Source organism: Eubalaena glacialis, chromosome 7 (assembly GCF_028564815.1).
Source record: "Eubalaena glacialis isolate mEubGla1 chromosome 7, mEubGla1.1.hap2.+ XY, whole genome shotgun sequence".
NCBI classification, from domain to species: domain Eukaryota; kingdom Metazoa; phylum Chordata; class Mammalia; order Artiodactyla; family Balaenidae; genus Eubalaena; species Eubalaena glacialis.
In genome coordinates this window covers 81315033-81334329 of record NC_083722.1, presented here as the reverse complement: position 1 = coordinate 81334329, position 19297 = coordinate 81315033, and the positions used below count along the sequence as shown (strand labels likewise).

General features: G+C 37.8%; 1 protein-coding gene across 33 annotated transcripts in view; it reads right to left on the bottom strand.

The window, feature by feature from the left end:
- Positions 1-19297, bottom strand: part of SLMAP (sarcolemma associated protein) — a 150061-nt gene that overhangs the window by 71801 nt on the left and 58963 nt on the right. For 22 of the 33 annotated variants that reach the window (XM_061197033.1, XM_061197044.1, XM_061197039.1 and 19 more), the window contains exon 2: positions 16858-17005. In XM_061197033.1, coding sequence (XP_061053016.1) covers positions 16858-17005 — 148 coding nt within the window. Of the gene's footprint in view, positions 1-16851; positions 17006-19297 lie in introns of all 33 variants that reach the window. The other 11 variants (XM_061197032.1, XM_061197052.1, XM_061197041.1 and 8 more) reach the window with 1 other exon arrangement.

Genomic DNA, 19297 nt, shown 5'->3' with positions numbered 1-19297 from the left:
TTTTTTTTATTTCTCTATTCTTCAGATATTGTGGACTTCAGGGTTCAAAGAGTTAATTCATTTAGTTTAACAAACTCTAATTAAAAGCTAATGTAGGGTGATGAAACTCTCTGCCTAACACAGCAATTATTGCCATGAATCATTGACCTTCATTTCAGGTCTCACCCTCCCGTCCTGCTACCACAGATACGCTATACAAAACCAAGCTACCTGCATCTCCAAATTTCTTACTTTTCATAACCCCATGCCTTTTACACAAGCTGTGCTCTCTGTCGGTGATGTCCTTTATCCCCTTGCCTGCATAACCAAAAGCTATTTATCCTCCAGGGTCAGACTTTTTACTTCCTTCACTAAAGTTCAATATCTGAGCTAGGTGTCCCCAGAACCTATGTCTACTTATAACACTAAACACTGCACTGTGAATATTTACCATTTCCACAACCATTGTCTCACCAATTAGAGTCAACTCTTTGGGGGTAGCAATGACTGTTGCTTCTCACTTTTTAAACCTGGTAATTAGCAGAGTTATCTGGTACAAAGAGGGTATTTAATAAATGAATGTCAAAGAACATGTCTGGTTAATATTTTACAGTTTCCATTACTCGGGGGAGAAGGTATCTCTTACTACGAGGACAGTAGTGTTCATCTCTACTTGCAAGAAGCACCTAACTGCCTCCTTTCCCTGGCAGAAGATAGGGAAGGGATGGATTTATCCCAGCTTGATGGCTCCCCCAGAGATTTACTACAAACAGGCTACAATAAATAGAGGATCACAAAACAAGAAGACCCAGCAATACTGATAATTTACCAATATACTTAAACTGATAATAAAATTGTTTTTTTAAAAAAAGGTACAATGAATTACAGAATAAAACTGTAGTGCCAGAGCTGACAGCCTACGACATGTTACATAAGGATTTCTTCTGCTCACATATATCACGCTGAAGCCCAGCAACTGGGCCAATGTACAGATTTGTGAGATGAACCAAGGGCTAATACTACCTGGGCAGTTCAAGGTTGCTGTACTATTGAAAGCAGTTAAAGATCATGTCTGACTAAGCTGACAATCTAGTCTAGTCAAACCTGCCTTTGGAAAGGTTCTTGTGACAGCATAGAAATGTTAGTAATCTTTTCAATTTGCAAAAGGCAAGTATTTAAAGCAACCTGACAAAAATGTTTCGTTCTAATACTTTTATTAATGACTCTACCTAGCAGCATTTCCTAAAATGGAGCGCTAGCAGGTATTAACAAAAAAGGATTTTGGGGTCAGAAGAGTTTGGAAAATACTTGGTTAAAAGACATTAATGGGCAGAAGACCTAAATAGACATTTCTCCAAAGAAGATATACAGACTGCCAACAGACACATGAAAGAACGCTCAACATCATTAATCATTAGAGAAATGCAAATCAAAACTACAATGAGGTATCATCTCACACCGGTCAGAATGGCCATCATCAAAAAATCTAGAAACAATAAATGCTGGAGAGGGTGTGGAGAAAAGGGAACCCTCTTGCACTGTTGGTGGGAATGTAAATTGATACAGCCACTATGGAGAACAGTATGGAGGTTCCTTAAAAAACTAAAAATAGAACTACCATACGACCCAGCAATCCCACTACTGGGCATATACCCTGAGAAAACCATAATTCAGAAAGAGTCATGTACCAAAATATTCATTGCAGCTCTGTTTACAATAGCCAGGACATGGAAGCAACCTAGGTGTCCATCATCGGATGAATGGCTAAAGAAGATGTGGCACATATATACAATGGAATATTACTCAGCCATAAAAAGAAATGAAATGGAGGTGTTTGTAATGAGGCGGATGGAGTTAGAGTCTGTCATACAGAGTGAAGTAAGTCAGAAAGAGAAAAAGAAATACAGTATGCTAACACATATATATGGAATCTAAGGGAAAAAAAAAAAAAAAAGGTCATGAAGAACCTAGTGGCAAGATGGGAATAAAGACACAGACCTACTAGAGAATGGACTTGAGGATATGGGGAGGGGGAGGGGTGAGATGTGACAGGGTGAGAGAGTGTCATGGACATACATACACTACCAAATGTAAAATAGCTAGCTAGTGGGAAGCAGCCGCATAGCACAGGGAGATCAGCTCGGTGCTTTGTGACCACCTAGAGGGGTGGGATAGGGAGGGTGGGAGGGAGGGAGATGCAAGAGGGAAGAGATATGGGAACATATGTATATGTATAACTGATTCACTTTGTTATAAAGCAGAAGCTAACACACCATTGTAAAGCAATTATACTTCAATAAAGATGTTTTAAAAAAACAAAACAAAACAAAAAAAATCAAAAAAAAAAAAAAAAGACATTTAAAGAGTTTTTATTTATTTAAACCGCAGGCTTTCTCAGAGCTTAATGGGCTTTTTGTCCATAATGAGGCTCTAAAGGTTAGATGTGTTTTCCAAACTTATTTGACCATTGAGAATTCCTGCTCCCCTTTTTAGGAACACTGGAACCGGCACTATGGTATAACATATACGGTATACATGGTATTATAAAAAAACTACTTTGGAAATAGGAAGCTTTTTTTTTTTTTTAATTAATTTATTTATTTTTGGCTGTGTTGGGTCTTCATTTCTGTGCGAGGGCTTTCTCTAGTTGCGGCAAGCGGGGGCCACTCTTCATCGCAGTGTGCCGGCCTCTCACCATGGCGGCCTCTCTTGTTGCGGAGCACAGGCTCCAGACGCGCAGGCTCAGTAGTTGTGGCTCACGGGCCTAGTTGCTCCGCGGCATGTGGCATCTTCCCGGACCAGGGCTCGAACCCGTGTCCCCTGCATTGGCAGGCAGATTCTCAACCACTGCGCCACCAGGGAAGCCCTAAAGCATTTTTGAAGCACTTTTAAAACAAACTTTGCTCTCGAAATTCATCCAGAAACATTATTACTGTCATACTGTCAAGATTCAAAAACAAAATTAATTGTAAAACACAATTTTAAAGTTTTTTGGGCAGGGTAAGGAGGCTGCAGGAACACTGCCACGTTAAATGTACACATGTATTGTAAGCTAAATGCAAATTTCAGAAACGTTAAAACATGAAAAACGTGTCGAGGGAAAACAAGGTATCTGCAGAGAAAAATCTGCAATTACCTGCTGTATTTACGGCACTTTATTAAAAATCAGAATTAAGACTATACAATCTGACTGCCATTTAAATGAGTTTTCTCTATTATCTTATACAGATTATTTATTTTGCTTTTGAGTTAATATATTTACTTTATGATATACAGTCAGCCTTTTCTATTATCTCTTTACACATACACCACTTAAAGAACCAATGTTCACTGTGATGAGTTTAAAAACTGTTTAAGACCCTTGACTGGAAGACTGAAACTACTAGTATGTTGGAGTCTGGTTCTGTCTCCTTCCCTGCATTGCGTAGGAAGGTCAATACTACAATCTACTTGAGTAGGTTGAAGGGTCTCTTGAGATGACCGGCAGTAACGGGAAGTAAAACTCCAGAAACATTAAAAAAAAAACAAGACCCAAATGAGAGGTTTTAACATTTCCAGGATGGGAAATTATTCATGATTGCCTTTTTAAAAAATAATTAATTAATTTATTTATTTTTGGCTGCTTTGGGTCTCCGTTGCTGTGCGCGGGCTTTTTCTAGCTGTGGAGAGCGGGGGCTACTCTTCGTTGCAGTGCGCGGGCTTCTCATTGCGGTGGCTTCTCTTGTTGCGGAGCACGGGCTCTAGGCGCATGGGCTTCAGAAGTTGTGGCTCGCGGGCTCTAGAGCGCAGGCTCAGTAGTTGCGGTGCATGGGCTTAGGTGATCCGAGGCATGTGGGATCTTCCCAGACTGGGGCTCGAACGCTTGTCTCCTGCTTTGGCAGGTGGATTCTTAACCACTTTGCCGCCAGGGAATTCCCTCTAATTGCCTTTTGACTGTAATCTAAGATAAAAGTTACCAAACCTTCATTCTCGTATTTTTTGCTACATAAAGCTTCTGATTCTAAGACTTTTTTTTTTTTTTTAAGGTTAGAAAAGAGACAGGGCAAGTCAGCTGGATAGACAAGTACTCTTCAAATTAAGAAAAAAATTATTTTTAACTTGAAGTATAGTCGATTTACCATGTTCTGTTAGTTTCTGGTATACAGCAAAGTGATTCAGTTATACACATACATACATATTCTTTTTCATTATGATTATAGGATATTGAATATAGTTCCCTGTGCTATACAGTAGGACTTTGTTGTCCATTTTATGTATAGTAGTCTGTATCTGCTAATCCCAAACTCCTAATTTATCCCTCCCCCACCCCCTTTCCCCTTTGGTAACCATAAGTCTTTTTTCTATGTCTGTGAGTCTGTTTCTGTTTTGTAAATAAATTCATTTGTGTCATATTTTAGATTCCCACATACAAGTGATATCATATGATATTTGTCTTCCTCTATCTGACTAACTTCACTTAGTATGATAATCTCTAGTCCATCCATGTTACTGCAAATGGCATGATTTCATTCTTTTTTATGGCTGAGTAGTATTCCATTGTGTATATATACTACATCTTCTTTATCCATTCATCTATCGATGGACATTTACATTGCTTCCATGTCTTGGCTACTGTAAACAGTGCTACGATGAACACTGGGGTGCATGTATCTTTTCAAATTATGGGTTTTCTGGAGTTTTCTCCAGATACATGCCCAGGAGTGGGACTGCCAGATCCATATGGCAACTCTTTTCTTAAGGAACCTCCATACTGTTTTTCCATAGTACCTGCACCAATTTATATTCCCAGCAACAGTGTAGGAGGGTTCCGTTTTCTCCATACCCTCTCCAGCATTTGTTACATGTAGGCTTTTTAATGATGGCCATTCTGACCAGTGTGAGGTGGTACCTCACTGTTGGTTTTGATTTGCATTTCTCTAATAATTTGCAATGCTGAGCAGCTTTTCATGTGCCCCTTGGCCATCTGTATGTGTTCTTTGAAGAAATGTGTATTTAGGTCTTCTACCCATTTTTTGATTGGGTTGTTTTTTTGTTCTTGAGTTGTATGAACTGTTTGTATATTTTGGAAATTAAGCCCTTGTCGGTGGCATCGTTTGTAAATATTTTCTCCCAGTCTGTAGGCAGTCTCTTCATTTTCTTTATGGTTTCCTTTGCTGTGCAAAAGCTTATAAGTTTGATTAGGTCCCATTTGTTTATTTTTGCTTTTGCTATTGCCTTAGGAGACTGACCTAAGAAAACGATGGTACGATTTATGTCAGAGAATGTTTTGCCTATGTTCTCTTCTAGGAGTTTTATGGTGTCACGTCTTATATTTAAATCTTCAAGCCATTTTGAGTTTATTTTTGTGTATGGTGTGAGGGTGTGTTCTAACTTCATTATTTACATGTGGCTGTCCAGCTTTCCCAATACCACTTGCTGAAGAGACTGTCTTAGAAAAACTTTTTTTGAATTGATATTCTATCATCCTGTCTTCATTTGTGAGTTGGAGTTCAGTGATTAAAAAAAACATTTTCTTCAACTACTTGTTTATCTCAGGTATAATTCCTACAGGAAAGGTAACACAAATGCTTTATTCTTCTCTTTACCTACCTGTTTTCAGAATGAGAAATGGGTTTCCTAAGTTCTTCCAGAGGTGATCAAATCTTTTTTCTTTTTTAGTATCATTGAAACTTTATGGATTTAAACATATTTGATATATTTCAATCCACTGCTCTTATTATTGTTTGATGCTCAAATTGTCTAATCTTTAATCAGTCAAAATTCCACGTTAATTCCTGAGTTCTTCTAACAGAATCTCAGCAGTCTTAGATAACTCCATTGCTTCCTGATATAACAAAAATCTTATAAATTCAATTTATACATTTCCTGCCCTAGATTCAGAGTCAGCTATTTCCCAGAGAAGTCCTGTTTCGACCTATTTATTTGATGGGAGGAATCCTTTCTCTAGGTATGTGGATTAATTTGCTACTTTATTTCTCTTGGAGTGATATTGCTTGTTGGTTTATCTTTTGACTTGGTTGGTTCTTTGGCTTTACCTGTTGGCTCAGTATTCACTGAAAACATGCTGGCTACAAAGGAGCATGCTGGGAATGACAGGAAAAACCAAGAGGACTACAACCAGGTCCTTGTCCTTGAGATTTCAATTCAGTTTGTAGACAGAACTAGAAATATCTGACATAACAACAAAGGGGGAAAAATGCTATAAAGCACTGTGGGAATTTGAAATGGACAAGGGCAGGGGCATTTATGAAGAGGGTAAAGAAAAAAAAAGTATAGGATTTCAAAAGCTATAAATGGAAGGAAAGGCAGAGAGAGTGGCATGAGCAAAGAAAAAGAAAATGAGAAGGATGTGAGAGAGTTGCACATCTAATGACAGCAGCTGGAGGAGACTGGAGGGAGGAGGTAAAGAATATATTTCAAGGCCCTTTAGGTGCCAGTAGTTAACATGTATAGGTGCTAAGCACACTATACATGTTAACTACTTATGACAAACCACATAAATAGTTATTTTTATATTCTATTTTTACAGATGAGGCAACTAAAGTCAAAGAAGCTAAACTTGCTTGAGATCCCATTTTGGCAAGTGGCAGCGCTAGTATTCAAAAACAGTTTCTTCTCCCTCTTGCCTCTAAATAACGTTGTTTAACATATATTAAGGGAAGTAATGGGAAATAAAATCAAAAGGTTGAATTGAGTCCACATTTTTGAGGGCCTCAAGTGTACAGGTAAGCATTTCAGACTTTATTCTACAGTATGACACAGCTACTTAAGGCTTCTAAAAGCAGGAGAATGACATGAATAAAGCTGTAATAGAAGAATATTCTGGAGGCACTGGGTTGGCAAAATATGGTGGCCAGAAGTGGAGAGCTACTGTAACATTCTAGGTTGGCATCTGGAAAAACAAGTAGTAGCAGGGAAGGGAGGCAAATGGTGTAGGTGACAACTGCTAAAGGTAAAGAAGAGACAGGATTCAGAAAAGATACCAATATTCTGAGCTAGAATGTTTACAGAATGATGGAGCAATAAATGAAATTGGGAAGTTAGTGGATTGCTCTAGTTTGAAGGTGGAAATTAGGCTTTGTACAGAGTAATTATAAGGTGAAAGTAGGACATTCAAGAGGAAACAACCAAGCAAGCAGCTGGAAATACAGGTACAGAGCCAGGAAGTATGTATTCACAGCAGACAACATGAGAAGGGAAATTTGGGACTTGAGGATAAGGGAAAGCACATAAAACCGTTGCCAGAAACTTAACAGAGCAGAGTTCTTAAACCTAGTTGTCCAAAAGAACAACCCAAGGCTTTTTAAAAATAGGTACGCCTAATAGAGGGAACCTACCTCAACATAATAAAGGCCATATATGACAAACCCACAGCCAACATCGTTCTCAATGGTGAAAAATTGAAACCATTTCCTCAAAGAACAGGAACAAGACAAGGTTGCCCACTCTCACCACTATTATTCAACATAGTTTTGGAAGTTTTAGCCACAGCAATCAAAGAAGAAAAAGAAATAAAAGGAATCCAAATCGGAAAAGAAGAAGTAAAACTGTCACTGCTTGCAGATGACATGACACTATACATAGAGATGCTAAAGATGCTACCAGAAAACTACTAGAGCTAATAAATGAATCTGGTAAAGTAGCAGGATACAAAATTAATGCACAGAAATCTCTTGTATTCCTATACACGAACGATGAAAAATCTGAAAGAGAAATTAAAGAAACACTCCCATTTACCACTGCAACAAAGAGATTAAAATACCTAGGAATAAACCTTCCTAAGGAGACAAAAGACCTGTACGCAGAAAACTATAAGACACTGATGAAAGAAATTAAAGATGATACAAACAGATGGAGAGATATACCATGTTCTTGGATTAGAAGAATCAACATTGTGAAAATGATTATACTACCCAAAGCAATCTACAGATTCAATGTAATCCCTACCAAACTACCAATGGCATTTTTCACAGAACTAGAACAGGGATTCCCTGGTGGCGCAGTGGTTAAAAATCCGCCTGTCAGTGCAGGGGACACGGGTTTGAGCCCTGGTCTGGAAAGATCCCCACATGCCGCGGAGCAACTAAGCCCATGCGCCACAACTACTGAGCCTGTGCTCTAGAGCCCACAAGCCACAACTACTGAGCCTGCATGCCACAACTACTGAAGCCCACATGCCTACAGCCTGTGCTCAGCAACAAGAGAAGCCACCGCAATGAGAAGCCCGTGCACTGCAACGAAGAGTAGCCCCCGCTCACCGCAACTAGAGAGAGAAAGCCTGCGTGCAGCAGTGAAGACCCAACACAGCCAAAAATTTAAAAATAAATAAACAAATAAAGAACTAGAACAAAAAAATTCACAATTTGTATGGAAACACAAAAGACCCCGAATAGCCAAAGCAATCTTGAGAAAGAAAAACGGAGCTGGAGGAATCAGGCTCCTAGACTTCAGACTATACTACAAAGCTACAGTAATCAAGACAGTATGGTACTGGCACAAAAACAGAAATATAGATCAATGGAACAGGATAGAAAGCCCAGAGATAAACCCACGCACATATGGTCACCTTATCTTTGAAAAAGGAGACAAGAATATACAATGGAGAAAAGACAGCCTCTTCAGTAAGTGGTGCTGGGAAAACTGGACAGCTACATGTAGAAGAATGAAATTAGAACACTCCCTAATGCCATACACAAAAATAAACTCAAAATGGATTAAAGACGTAAATGTAAGGTCAGACACTATAAAACAGAGGAAAACAGAGGCAGTACACTCTATGACATAAATCACAGCAAGATCCTTTTTGACCCACCTCCTAGAGAAATGGAAATAAAAACAAAAATAGGACTTCCCTGGTGGTGCAGTGGTTAAGAATCCACCTGCCAATGCAGAGGACATGGGTTTGAGCCCTGGTCCAGGAAGATCCCACATGCCGTGAAGCAACTAAGCCCATGCGCCACAACTACTGAGCCTGCACTCTAGATCCCGCAAGCCACAACTACTGAGCCCTGATGTCACAACTACTGAAGCCCGCACACCTAGAGCCCATGCTCTGCAACAAGAGAAGCCACCTCAATGAGAAGCCCGCACACCACAACAGTAGCCCCGGCTCACCACAACTAGAGAAAGCCCACGTGCAGCAACAAAGACCCAACGCAGCCAAAATTAAATAAATAAATAAATTTGTATATATATAAAAAAATAAAATAAAATAAAAACAAAAATAAACAAATGGGACATCATGAAACTTAAAAGCTTTTGCACAGCAAAGGAAACCATAAACAAGAGGAAAAGACAAGCCTCAGAATGGCAGAAAATATTTGCAAACTGACAACAATTAACCTCCAAAATCAACAAGCAGCTCATGCAGCTCAATATCAAAAAAAACAAACAACCCAGTCCAAAAATGGGCAGAAGACCTAAATAGACATTTCTCCAAAGAAGATACAGATTGCCAACAAACACATGAGAGGATGCTCAACATCACTAGTCATTAGAGAAATGCAAATCAAAACTACAGTGAGGTATCACCTCACACTGGTCAGAATGGCCATCGTCAAAAAATCTACAAACAACAAATGCTGGAGAGGGTGTGGAGAAAAGGGAACCCTCTTGCACTGCTGGTGGGAGTGTAAATTGATACAGCCACTATGGAGAACAGTATGGAGGTTCCTTAAAAAACTAAAAATAGGGGGCTTCCCTGGTGGCGCAGTGGTTGAGAATCTGCCTGCCAATGCAGGGGACACGGGCTCGAGCCCTGGTCTGGGAAGATCCCACATGCCGCGGAGCAACTAGGCCCGTGAGCCACAACTACTGAGCCTGCGTGTCTGGAGCCTGTGCTCCGCAACAAGAGAGGCCCGCACACCACGATGAAGAGTGGCCCCCACTTGCCGCAACTAGAGAAAGCCCTTGCACAGAAACGAAGACCCAACACAGCCAAAAATAAATAAATAAAATAAAATAAAAAATTAAAAAAAAAAAAAAACACTAAAAATAGAACTACCACATGACCCAGCAATCCCACTACTGGGCATATACCCCGAGAAAATCATAATTCAAAAAGAGTCATGTACCACAATGTTCACTGCAGCACTATTTACAATAGCCAGGACATGGAAGCAACCTAAGTGTCCATCGACAGATGAATAGGTAAAGAAGACGTGGCACATATATACAATGGAATATTACTCGGCCATAAAAAGAAACGAAACTGAGTTATTTGTAGTGAGGTGGATGGACCTAGAGTCTGTCATACAGAGTGAAGGAAGTCAGAAAGAGAAAAACAAATACCATATGCTAACACATATATATGGAATCTAAAAAAAAAAAAAAAAAAAAAAAAAAGAAAGGTTCTGATGAACCTAGGGGCAGGACAGAAAAAAAGACGCAGATGTAGAGAATGGACTTGAGGACACGGGGAGGGGGAAGGGCAAGCTGGGACGAAGTGAGAGGGTAGCATTGACATATATACACTACCAAATGTAAAATAGATAGCTAGTGGGAAGCAGCCACATAGCACAGGGAGATCAGCTCGGTGCTTTGTGACTACCTAGAGGGGTGGAATAGGGAGGGTGGGAGGGAGACACAAGAAGGAGGGGATACGGGGATATATGTATACATATAGCTGATTCACGTTGTTATACAGCAGAAACTACCACAACATTGTGAAGCAATTATACTCCAATAAAGATGTTAATAAATAAATAAATAAATACATACATACATAAATAAATAAATACAAAGGGAAACAAACAACAACAAAAAAATAGGTATGCCTAGGTCCCACACCTAACAAGTCTCCTTCTTAGGGCTGAAGAGTGGGATCCACACATGTGTAGTTTTACAAAGCTCTGCAGGTAATTCTGGTGCATATCCTGGGTTGAGAAGCCATCTTTTAAATGAACAAAGAAGACTGCCATGCCATCAGACAGATTCTCTCAGTCAATCTGGCAAATCTGGCACATTCTGTGTTGAATCAGCTTTGTGATTTCCGCTAGTAGCAGGAAAGTGGAAGTATGTAAAGCTTATGGTGAAAGTTTCCAAGAGCTAGAAATAAGCAAAACAGCATGGCCAAAAATCACGGAGTAGTCAAGGAGTTGGTGAGAGTACCTCTGAAATGCCAGTGATGGGTTCCAAAGGACAGATGGGTAAAGAAGCCTGGGGCTGAAGCTACTGAGAAAGATGGGCAAACTTGATGGCAAAAAAAGATGGTGCAAATGATTGGCAAGGGTTTCAGTAATAATTAAAGCACCTGACCCTGAGCTAAGCACTTTATGTTCACCCTTTCAGTGTTCACATTGAACACTGTGCCACAATGTGAACACTCAATATTATACCACAACCTTGAGATAGTTAGTAGTATCATGAGTCCCATTTTACAAGATGAGGAAATTAAAGCTGAGACAGGTTAAGGAGAGGTAACTGAGTCACAGCAGAATAAAAAGGGCAATGGGTAACAAGAAGGTTGCCAATACCCAATCCTCATATAAGCCTCCAGATTAGGAGGAAGGTTGTCAAAATCTTAGTTGAGATGAGGTGGTAGAAAGAACTTTTGTAAAATGGCAGATAAAGATTTATGAGACGTTTGAAAATTTATTCAACCAATATGTGCCAGGTTAAGTGTGGAGAGTCTACAATGAAGACAGACACACTGCCTGTTCTTGAACAGCTTACAGGTTAGTGAGGGAGGCAACCATACAAAGGGGATGAGTACAGTGTGCAACAGGGACATGGAAGGGCATTTTGTTCAGCCTAGAAAGGTTTCTAGGTGAAGGAAAGATCATGTGCAAGGGCTTGAAGGCCAGAAGGGGAAAGATCTACTGCAGGGAGTAAAAGCAATTCAGTGCAGTTGTAGCAGAAAGCAAAAGGAAGATACCATTTGCCTTACTCATAACAGGCCCTTTGTTCATAGAGGCTTAACCTAGGAACAGAGTGGGTAAAGTGGGACCTGGACTGATCAGCTAATTGGAGTTATATGTGAAGTTTATAGAACTAAATGGTCCCAAGATTTGCAACAGAGGGTTACTGTAATGTATGACCCAGAAAACTCATGCCATCTGAGCACTTTGTGCGTTTGTGAACAGAGGAGTGGCCAGCAATCGGGTTGTTAAGGCTCCCATTCCAGGAGGATCTGATAGGTTGGCTTTCTCTCTTTCTCCCTTCCTTTTTCTTTTTCTTTTGTTTTTTTAAAAAGTCTATTAGAATGTCATCCTATTTGTTTGCAATAACATTTTATATCTATAGGGCAGGGTATTACTAAAGTGCTGACTAATGAGTCTTTTCCCTGAAGCCACACTGTGTGGAAAGCCAAACATCAAAATCAGCTTGTTTTGGAGAGCCTGGAAAAGAAGACACACTAATATGAACTGATATGTTCAATGACCTCAGACTCATCACATTTTTAACAAAAATCCTGATTTATATATACATACACACACAAATATAAACACACTTTTATATATTATATATATATATTTTTTAAATTTCCTTTTACACATACATTATTTTATACAAATACATAAATGTCATATATCCTAGAGGGGTTTTATTTCAGTTTTGCTAGTCTTGCCCTTTTTAATTTGGCTCCCACTTCTCCTTTACTCCTCCTCTCCAATCATACTCCAGGAAGACTCACATTAATGACTAGTATGTATGCATTCTTCCATGTTTTCCCCCCATGTTCATAAAATCATACACAAACACATGCATATAAATGTACATTTATAGGGATTGATGAGACTTTTTAAAAATAATGAAATTACTAAAAGTAATCCTTTCCTCACTCAACAATATATCTTACAGAAATCCCTGCAATTCATATAATACTAATGTATTCTTTTTAATACCTGCATGAAGGGCTATTTAAAAATTATCCTTCCATTGTTTTTTGTACTATGCACACTGATGCAAAAAAATCCTTTCATAGATCCCCACAAACTAGTTTTTATCATTTCAAGTGTCTGATATCCTTATTATAAATGTATTCAAAAGCACTAAAGAGCATCTGTCTCCTAGAGTAATGGAAATATAAACAAAAATAAACAAATTGGGCCTAATTAAATTTATAAGCTTTTGCACAGCAAAGGAAACCATAAACAAAATGAAAAGACAACCTACAGACTGGGAGAAAATATTTGCTAATGATGCTACCAACAAGGGCTTAATTTCCAAAATATACAAACAGCTCATACAATTCAGTAACAGAAAAAAAAACCCAACCCAATCAAAAACATGGGCCCAAGACCTAAATAGACATTTCTCCAAAGAAGACATACAGATGGCCAATAGGCACATGAAAAGATGCTCAACATCGCTAATTATTAGAGAAGAGCAAATCAAAACTACAATGAGATACCACCTCCCATGGGTCAGAAGGGTCATCATTATAAAGTCTACAAATAATAATTGGTGGAGAGGGTGGAGAGAAAAGGGAGCCCTCCTATACTGTTGGTGGGAATGTAAATTGGTGCGGCTACTATGGAGAACAGTACGGAGGTTCCTTAAAAAACTAAAAATGGAGTTACCATATGACCCTGCAATCCTACTCCTGAGCATGTATCCAGAGAAAACCATAAAACAAAAAGATACGTGCACCCCAATGTTCATAGCAGCACTATTTACAACAGCCAACACATGGAAGCAACCTGAATGTCCACAGACAGATAGACATAGACAGATGAATGGATAAAGAAGATTTGGTTTATATACAAGATGGAATACTACTCAGCCATAAAAAGGAATGAAATCATGCTATTTGCAGTAACATGGATGGACCTAGAGATTATTATACTAAGTGAAGTAAGTCAGATAGAGAAAGACAAATATCATATGATATCACTTATATGTGGAATCTTAAAAAATAATGTAAATGAACTTATTTACAAAACAAAAACAGACTCACAGACATAGTTTCATTTCTGAATTTAATTTATTAATACCCTAATCAGGATTTTTTATCTATTGTCACAAATGAAATTAGTTACAATTTTGTTCTTTGTACTTTATCTGTATCAGAATTTGGCACTAATGACAGGCTGCTGGCTTCTTCAAAGGATTTTGAGAGCTTCCCACCTTCACCTATGTTGGGGTATTTAAACAACATTGGATTTATCTGTTTTTTAGTAAGACCAAATTTGGCTGTGAATGCCCATTTCTGGTCAATCTTTAATAACTTTTTTTAGTCTCTTTTAAAGAAATCAACTTAAAAGCTTCCTACATCTTGGGATACTTTTGCCAGGAAAACATTAATTTATTCTAGTTTTTTTTTTTTTCTTTGTCATAGTTTGGCATGTAACAGTCTCTAATAATTCTTTTGGTATATCCCATATCTGTGTTTATATCTCCTTTCTCATTCCTTATATTTTTTTTCACCTAATAAAGGAATCAAGGCTTATTAATTACCTATTTTATTTTACTGTTATGTTTTAAAGATCCAGTCTTTGGGTTTGTTTAATCCCTTCCAGAGTTTTTTGTTCATTTCATTTATTTCTGCTTTTTTATTTCTTCTTCCCAACTTCTTTTTCTTGTTGTTCTTTTTCTAATTTCTTCTAAGTGCCAAGTTCCTTCATTGTTTGTCTTTCTTCTTTAATACGGAAAATATTTAAGATTATAAATTTTTATCTGAGTAAAGGATTTACTGTAGTTTGGTATGAAAGTCTCCTTTCCTTTCCACATAGTTTGAAATTCCCTTTTTGATGTCTTCTTTGATCCAGGGGTTATCCAGTAGTGTTGTACAATTTCAGTAGGATTTTCCAAGTGATATAAAGCTTATCATAATACAGTTTAGCATAGAGCATCTTTTTTTTAATTCTTTAAAGCATATGCTTAAACAGTAATACTCAACTCGTGACACAGCTGTATCCCAAGAGGCCATGCATAATATAAGTCAACTTTTTGAAGGCAATAAATACCAAAAGAAACAACATTTTAAATGATGAAGAAATTTTTCTTTACTTCCCTTACAGTTGGCATAAAAGATAAATTTTCAAAGAAGCCTGCAAGAATCTATGTTGTCAAAATAATATTGTACTAATAGTAACCCTGAATCTCAGAGTTGCCCTCTTAGCTTTCTACAGCATTTTCTAAAGTGGCCCCCACAGCTAGATGGGGAAGAAGAGTGGGAAGGAGTTTGGAACTTACCTACATTTTATAACAGTCACCCCCTTGGAGATCTGCGTATATGTTAGCATGTTATAAGGTCGGAGAAGTCCTGACTATCTTTGGTTAACTAAGCATTCCTAAATGTATTTGATTACTTCATTCTTCTATCAATTAACACCTTTTAATTCTCTTTGAGAAATGCAAGCCAAGAAAATAGATATTCCTTGGAGAGAAAGACCGTGTAATCAAATTCTGTCTTCTCTGTGGGCTCCTCACAGCTGGGGTTCAGTAAATGTTTGCTGAATGACTTGCTAGCAGAGGAGGTGTGATGTGGCAACAGCAGATATCAGAGTGTCCACTGCAGCTGTTCTCAGTATGTTTATACATAAGTTGAGTTCTCTTAGTAAGGAGCACTCAATATTTTGCATCAAAATACAAACCTTCCGTTCTATTTTAAATTGTAAATGAAAATTCCTAAGACGTTGGCCCTACACACATCCAAATTTCAAAACCTAACACCTTAAAAAAACAAACAAGCAAACAAACAAAAAACCTAACACTCTGAGGAGGCCAACAAAACCCAGCAAAAATAATACTGCAGTTGCAGTATGTAAACGTATATGCACATGTACACACACACACTATCATCACCAGCACCCCCTGGATTCCCATATCTACTGTGCAAAATGCCAGAGACTAATGACTTAGGGTATTACCAGATCAGAGTGTGCTCAGAGAAACAAAAGGAGAAACTTGCCAATCGGTTCCACTGTCTATACTGAACTGCGACAGTGGGACTGCATACTTTTGGTTCCTATTTATTTAGTTTTATGATTCAGTCATATAATTTCATGGTCATAAAGTAAACAGTGAACTAGGTAGGGCCAAAAAGCCTCAGAATTGTAAAATTAATCTAAATTTATTTAGCTAGAGAAATCCTAGTTTCAAAAACTTGAGACATGAAATTTTATATTCGTGGTAGCTGCCTACAGAATTCTGATTTTGTTTGGGGCAACAATGAAGACACAACCAAAAGGGATAAATCGTAATTGTTCTATGCCAGTCACGGATCTCCTGCTCCCCTTTGCCAAGTAACTTCCTTCCCAGGTTCCTTTGTAGCTACAGTTAAAGGTATGTATGTGACCTACCCATGCAGCCAGTGAGACAAAAGAAAGAATCTGCTGGAAGGAGTCTACGAAAGATTGTTCTTTCAAACATGAAAAGAGAGCCACACAAAAAGGCATTTTGCCCCCACCTTATCTTTTTTGCCTAGGACACTGGTGTGAGGAAAATAAAGCCTGGGGCTGCAGCCATCACCCTTAGACCATGAGGCAACAAGCAAGAGCATAAAAAACCAACATGTAAGGGATAACAGAATGGGAGGACAGTAAGACCCTGGATTCCTGATAACATCACTGAGCCAAGTGAACAAAGTCTGGACCTACCTACCTCCAGGCTTGTTAATAAGTTAACAAGAAATATCCTTATGGTTTAAGCTCCTGTTGGTTGAGTACAGCATCACCACAGCCAACTGTTTCCTAACTGACACAGTAGTGCCCTGTGTTTTCATACTGTGATAAAGATTATAAAGTATTTAACATTTTAGAATTTAAAATTTTAGAAAAACAATAGGGAAAGTGAGAGACTCAACTTTTCACTGCATAAAATGTTGTACTTAAATTGTTTCTGCAAGCATGAAATGTTTTGTAACATTAAACAATAGAATAAAAAATTAAACAAACAAGACAAATAATAGAAAAAATCGATCCATACCCGTACCTTTCCGTGTGTTCTCCGTCACATCTACCCCAAACTGGATAATGTCACCGGAAAGAATTTCACATGGTGGACTTTCTTCAGAGCCTCGACTCAATCTCTGACTATTTATAAAGGTACCATTACTACTTTTAGTGTCTTGGAGATAAAACTGCAAAAATAAAATTTAAAAAAAGAGCCAAAGATTAGTAGTAACAATTCCAAATCTACTTTTTAAAAAAAGTATCAATACTTCCAACTTTGCAAACTATTGCAGGTAGATTTTTTTCCCCTATCAATTCAAACCGCTTATTTTAGCTAAGATTCTCCTTCATTACATATGAAATTAGAACCCTGAAACTGGGTGATTTAAAATCCAGCTGGACAAAATGGTATATCACTTCAGAAAACAGTTTACAAGGTCCTCAAAATGTTAAACAAAAAGTTAGCATATGACCCTACAATTCTACTCTGAGGTATATACTGAAGAGAACTGAAAACATATGTCTTCACTAAAACTTGTACACGAATGTTCATAGCAGCATTATTCCTTATAGCCAAAAAATGGAAACAACCCCAATGCCCATCAACTGATGAACGGGTTAACAAAACATAGTATATCCACATGAATTATATTATTTTGCAATAAAAAGGAATGAAGTACTGATTCAAGCTATAACATGGATGAACTTTTAAAATCTTATGCTAAGTAAAAGAAGTCAGTCACAAAAGACATATATTATGTAATTCCATTTATATGAAATATCCAGAATAAGCAAATCCAGAGATAAAAAGCACATTAGTGGTTGCAAGGGGCTGAGGTGCTGGGGCAGAGGGTGGGATGGGGTGGGGTGAATAACTGCTAATGGGTATAAGATTTCTTTTTGGGGTGATTAAAAGGTTCTAAAATTAGATAGTGGTGATGGTTGCATAACTCTGTGAATATACTAAAAACCAATGAATTGTTCATTTTAAAAGACTGAATTTTATGGTATATAAATTATATCTCAATAAAGCTGTTATTTTCTTTTTTTAAAGCCAGCTACACAAAACTCTAATTTTATCTTTCCATCTCACTCTGACTTTGTAACTTTGCTCCTAGGATTTCTGGGTTAAGTCAAAGGAAGTGCTGTTTATTCCACAGGCAAGGACAATTGGTATTAGGTAACACCTATATTAATTGCTATCAGTTAACTAACATACGTGGTATCAGGCCCAACACATCTTCAGTAAACTCTTTGTGATAAACATTTTGGAGACACTAGAAACTAAAATACTGGAATCAACTATGAAGGTACCATTTCCTGGCCCCCCGCAACTTGCCTTTCATCACTTGGGTAATCTTCCCTCTTTAATAAGGGAAGGGACAGCAGGAGGCACAGGAAGCCTACCTATTTATCACCTACCTATTCCAAGAGAAATTAGGAACAACTGGGATCACACACAATAGACTTACTAGGAAGAGAACAACCAATAAAAAAAGATGTACCTTTCTTTTTGCATCTTTCTACACTCTCCAGCCCTGCTTATTCTAGCAACACATTTTCACTGAATGCCTTCCTAAGGAAGAAAGGAAAGAAGAAAACTAATATTTATTAAAATACATGTTGCACCACCAGGCCCTCATTTAACCTTAACATTAAAGCTATGATTTAGATATTATTTCCATTTATAAGTGAGAAAAGTGGGGCACAGGCAATTATCTTTCCCAAGTCACAGAGCTATGGAATACAGAAGCAGGGATTTATATCACAGAATTAAAAGGGACATTTTTCCCCCATTACTTCACACTGACCTTTATGTTTCATTTATCCTTCACTCCTCCCAAAAACCCTCTTCCAAAATGAAACACAACAGAAGAATAAGCAATTTGCAGAAGATACGAAAATGACATTTCTTTTCATTAATTCCTAGGTGACAATTTAAAGGCCACCAGGCTGTCTATAAATGACTTAGTCTCTGTTTATAATTCAAAAAGAGACCAACTGTTACTTTGGCTAGCAGTTTATATATTTAATTACAGACCATTAATAAAGAAAATTGTGTTGATATTTTACAAGTCCATTTGAAACTTAGAGGCCTTAATATTTCATACCAGGGAGATAAAGCACAGGCAATATGCTCAAGTAGGAACAATTATCCTCAAGATTTTTTCTACACTGGAACCTACTGTTGCACTGTATAAACGAGTTTGTTTTTTGTTTTTTGTTTTTTAATTTTAATATATTCTTGGGAAATATGGCAATATCTGAATTCTGGTTTGGTCATTTTCAGTTATATGTGCCTTGGCAAGCCAAATAAGGGGATTATAGATTTACAGTGGTTTCCAAACTTCAAATTCTGATGCATTAGTGTGTTACTAAGTCAATTTAGTGGGCTGTTACTAGAGGTTTAAAAAAAAAAAAAATTAAGAGAACAAAAGTAAGAACATATGAAATGAGGTTCAGTACTGTTTAGAGAACTT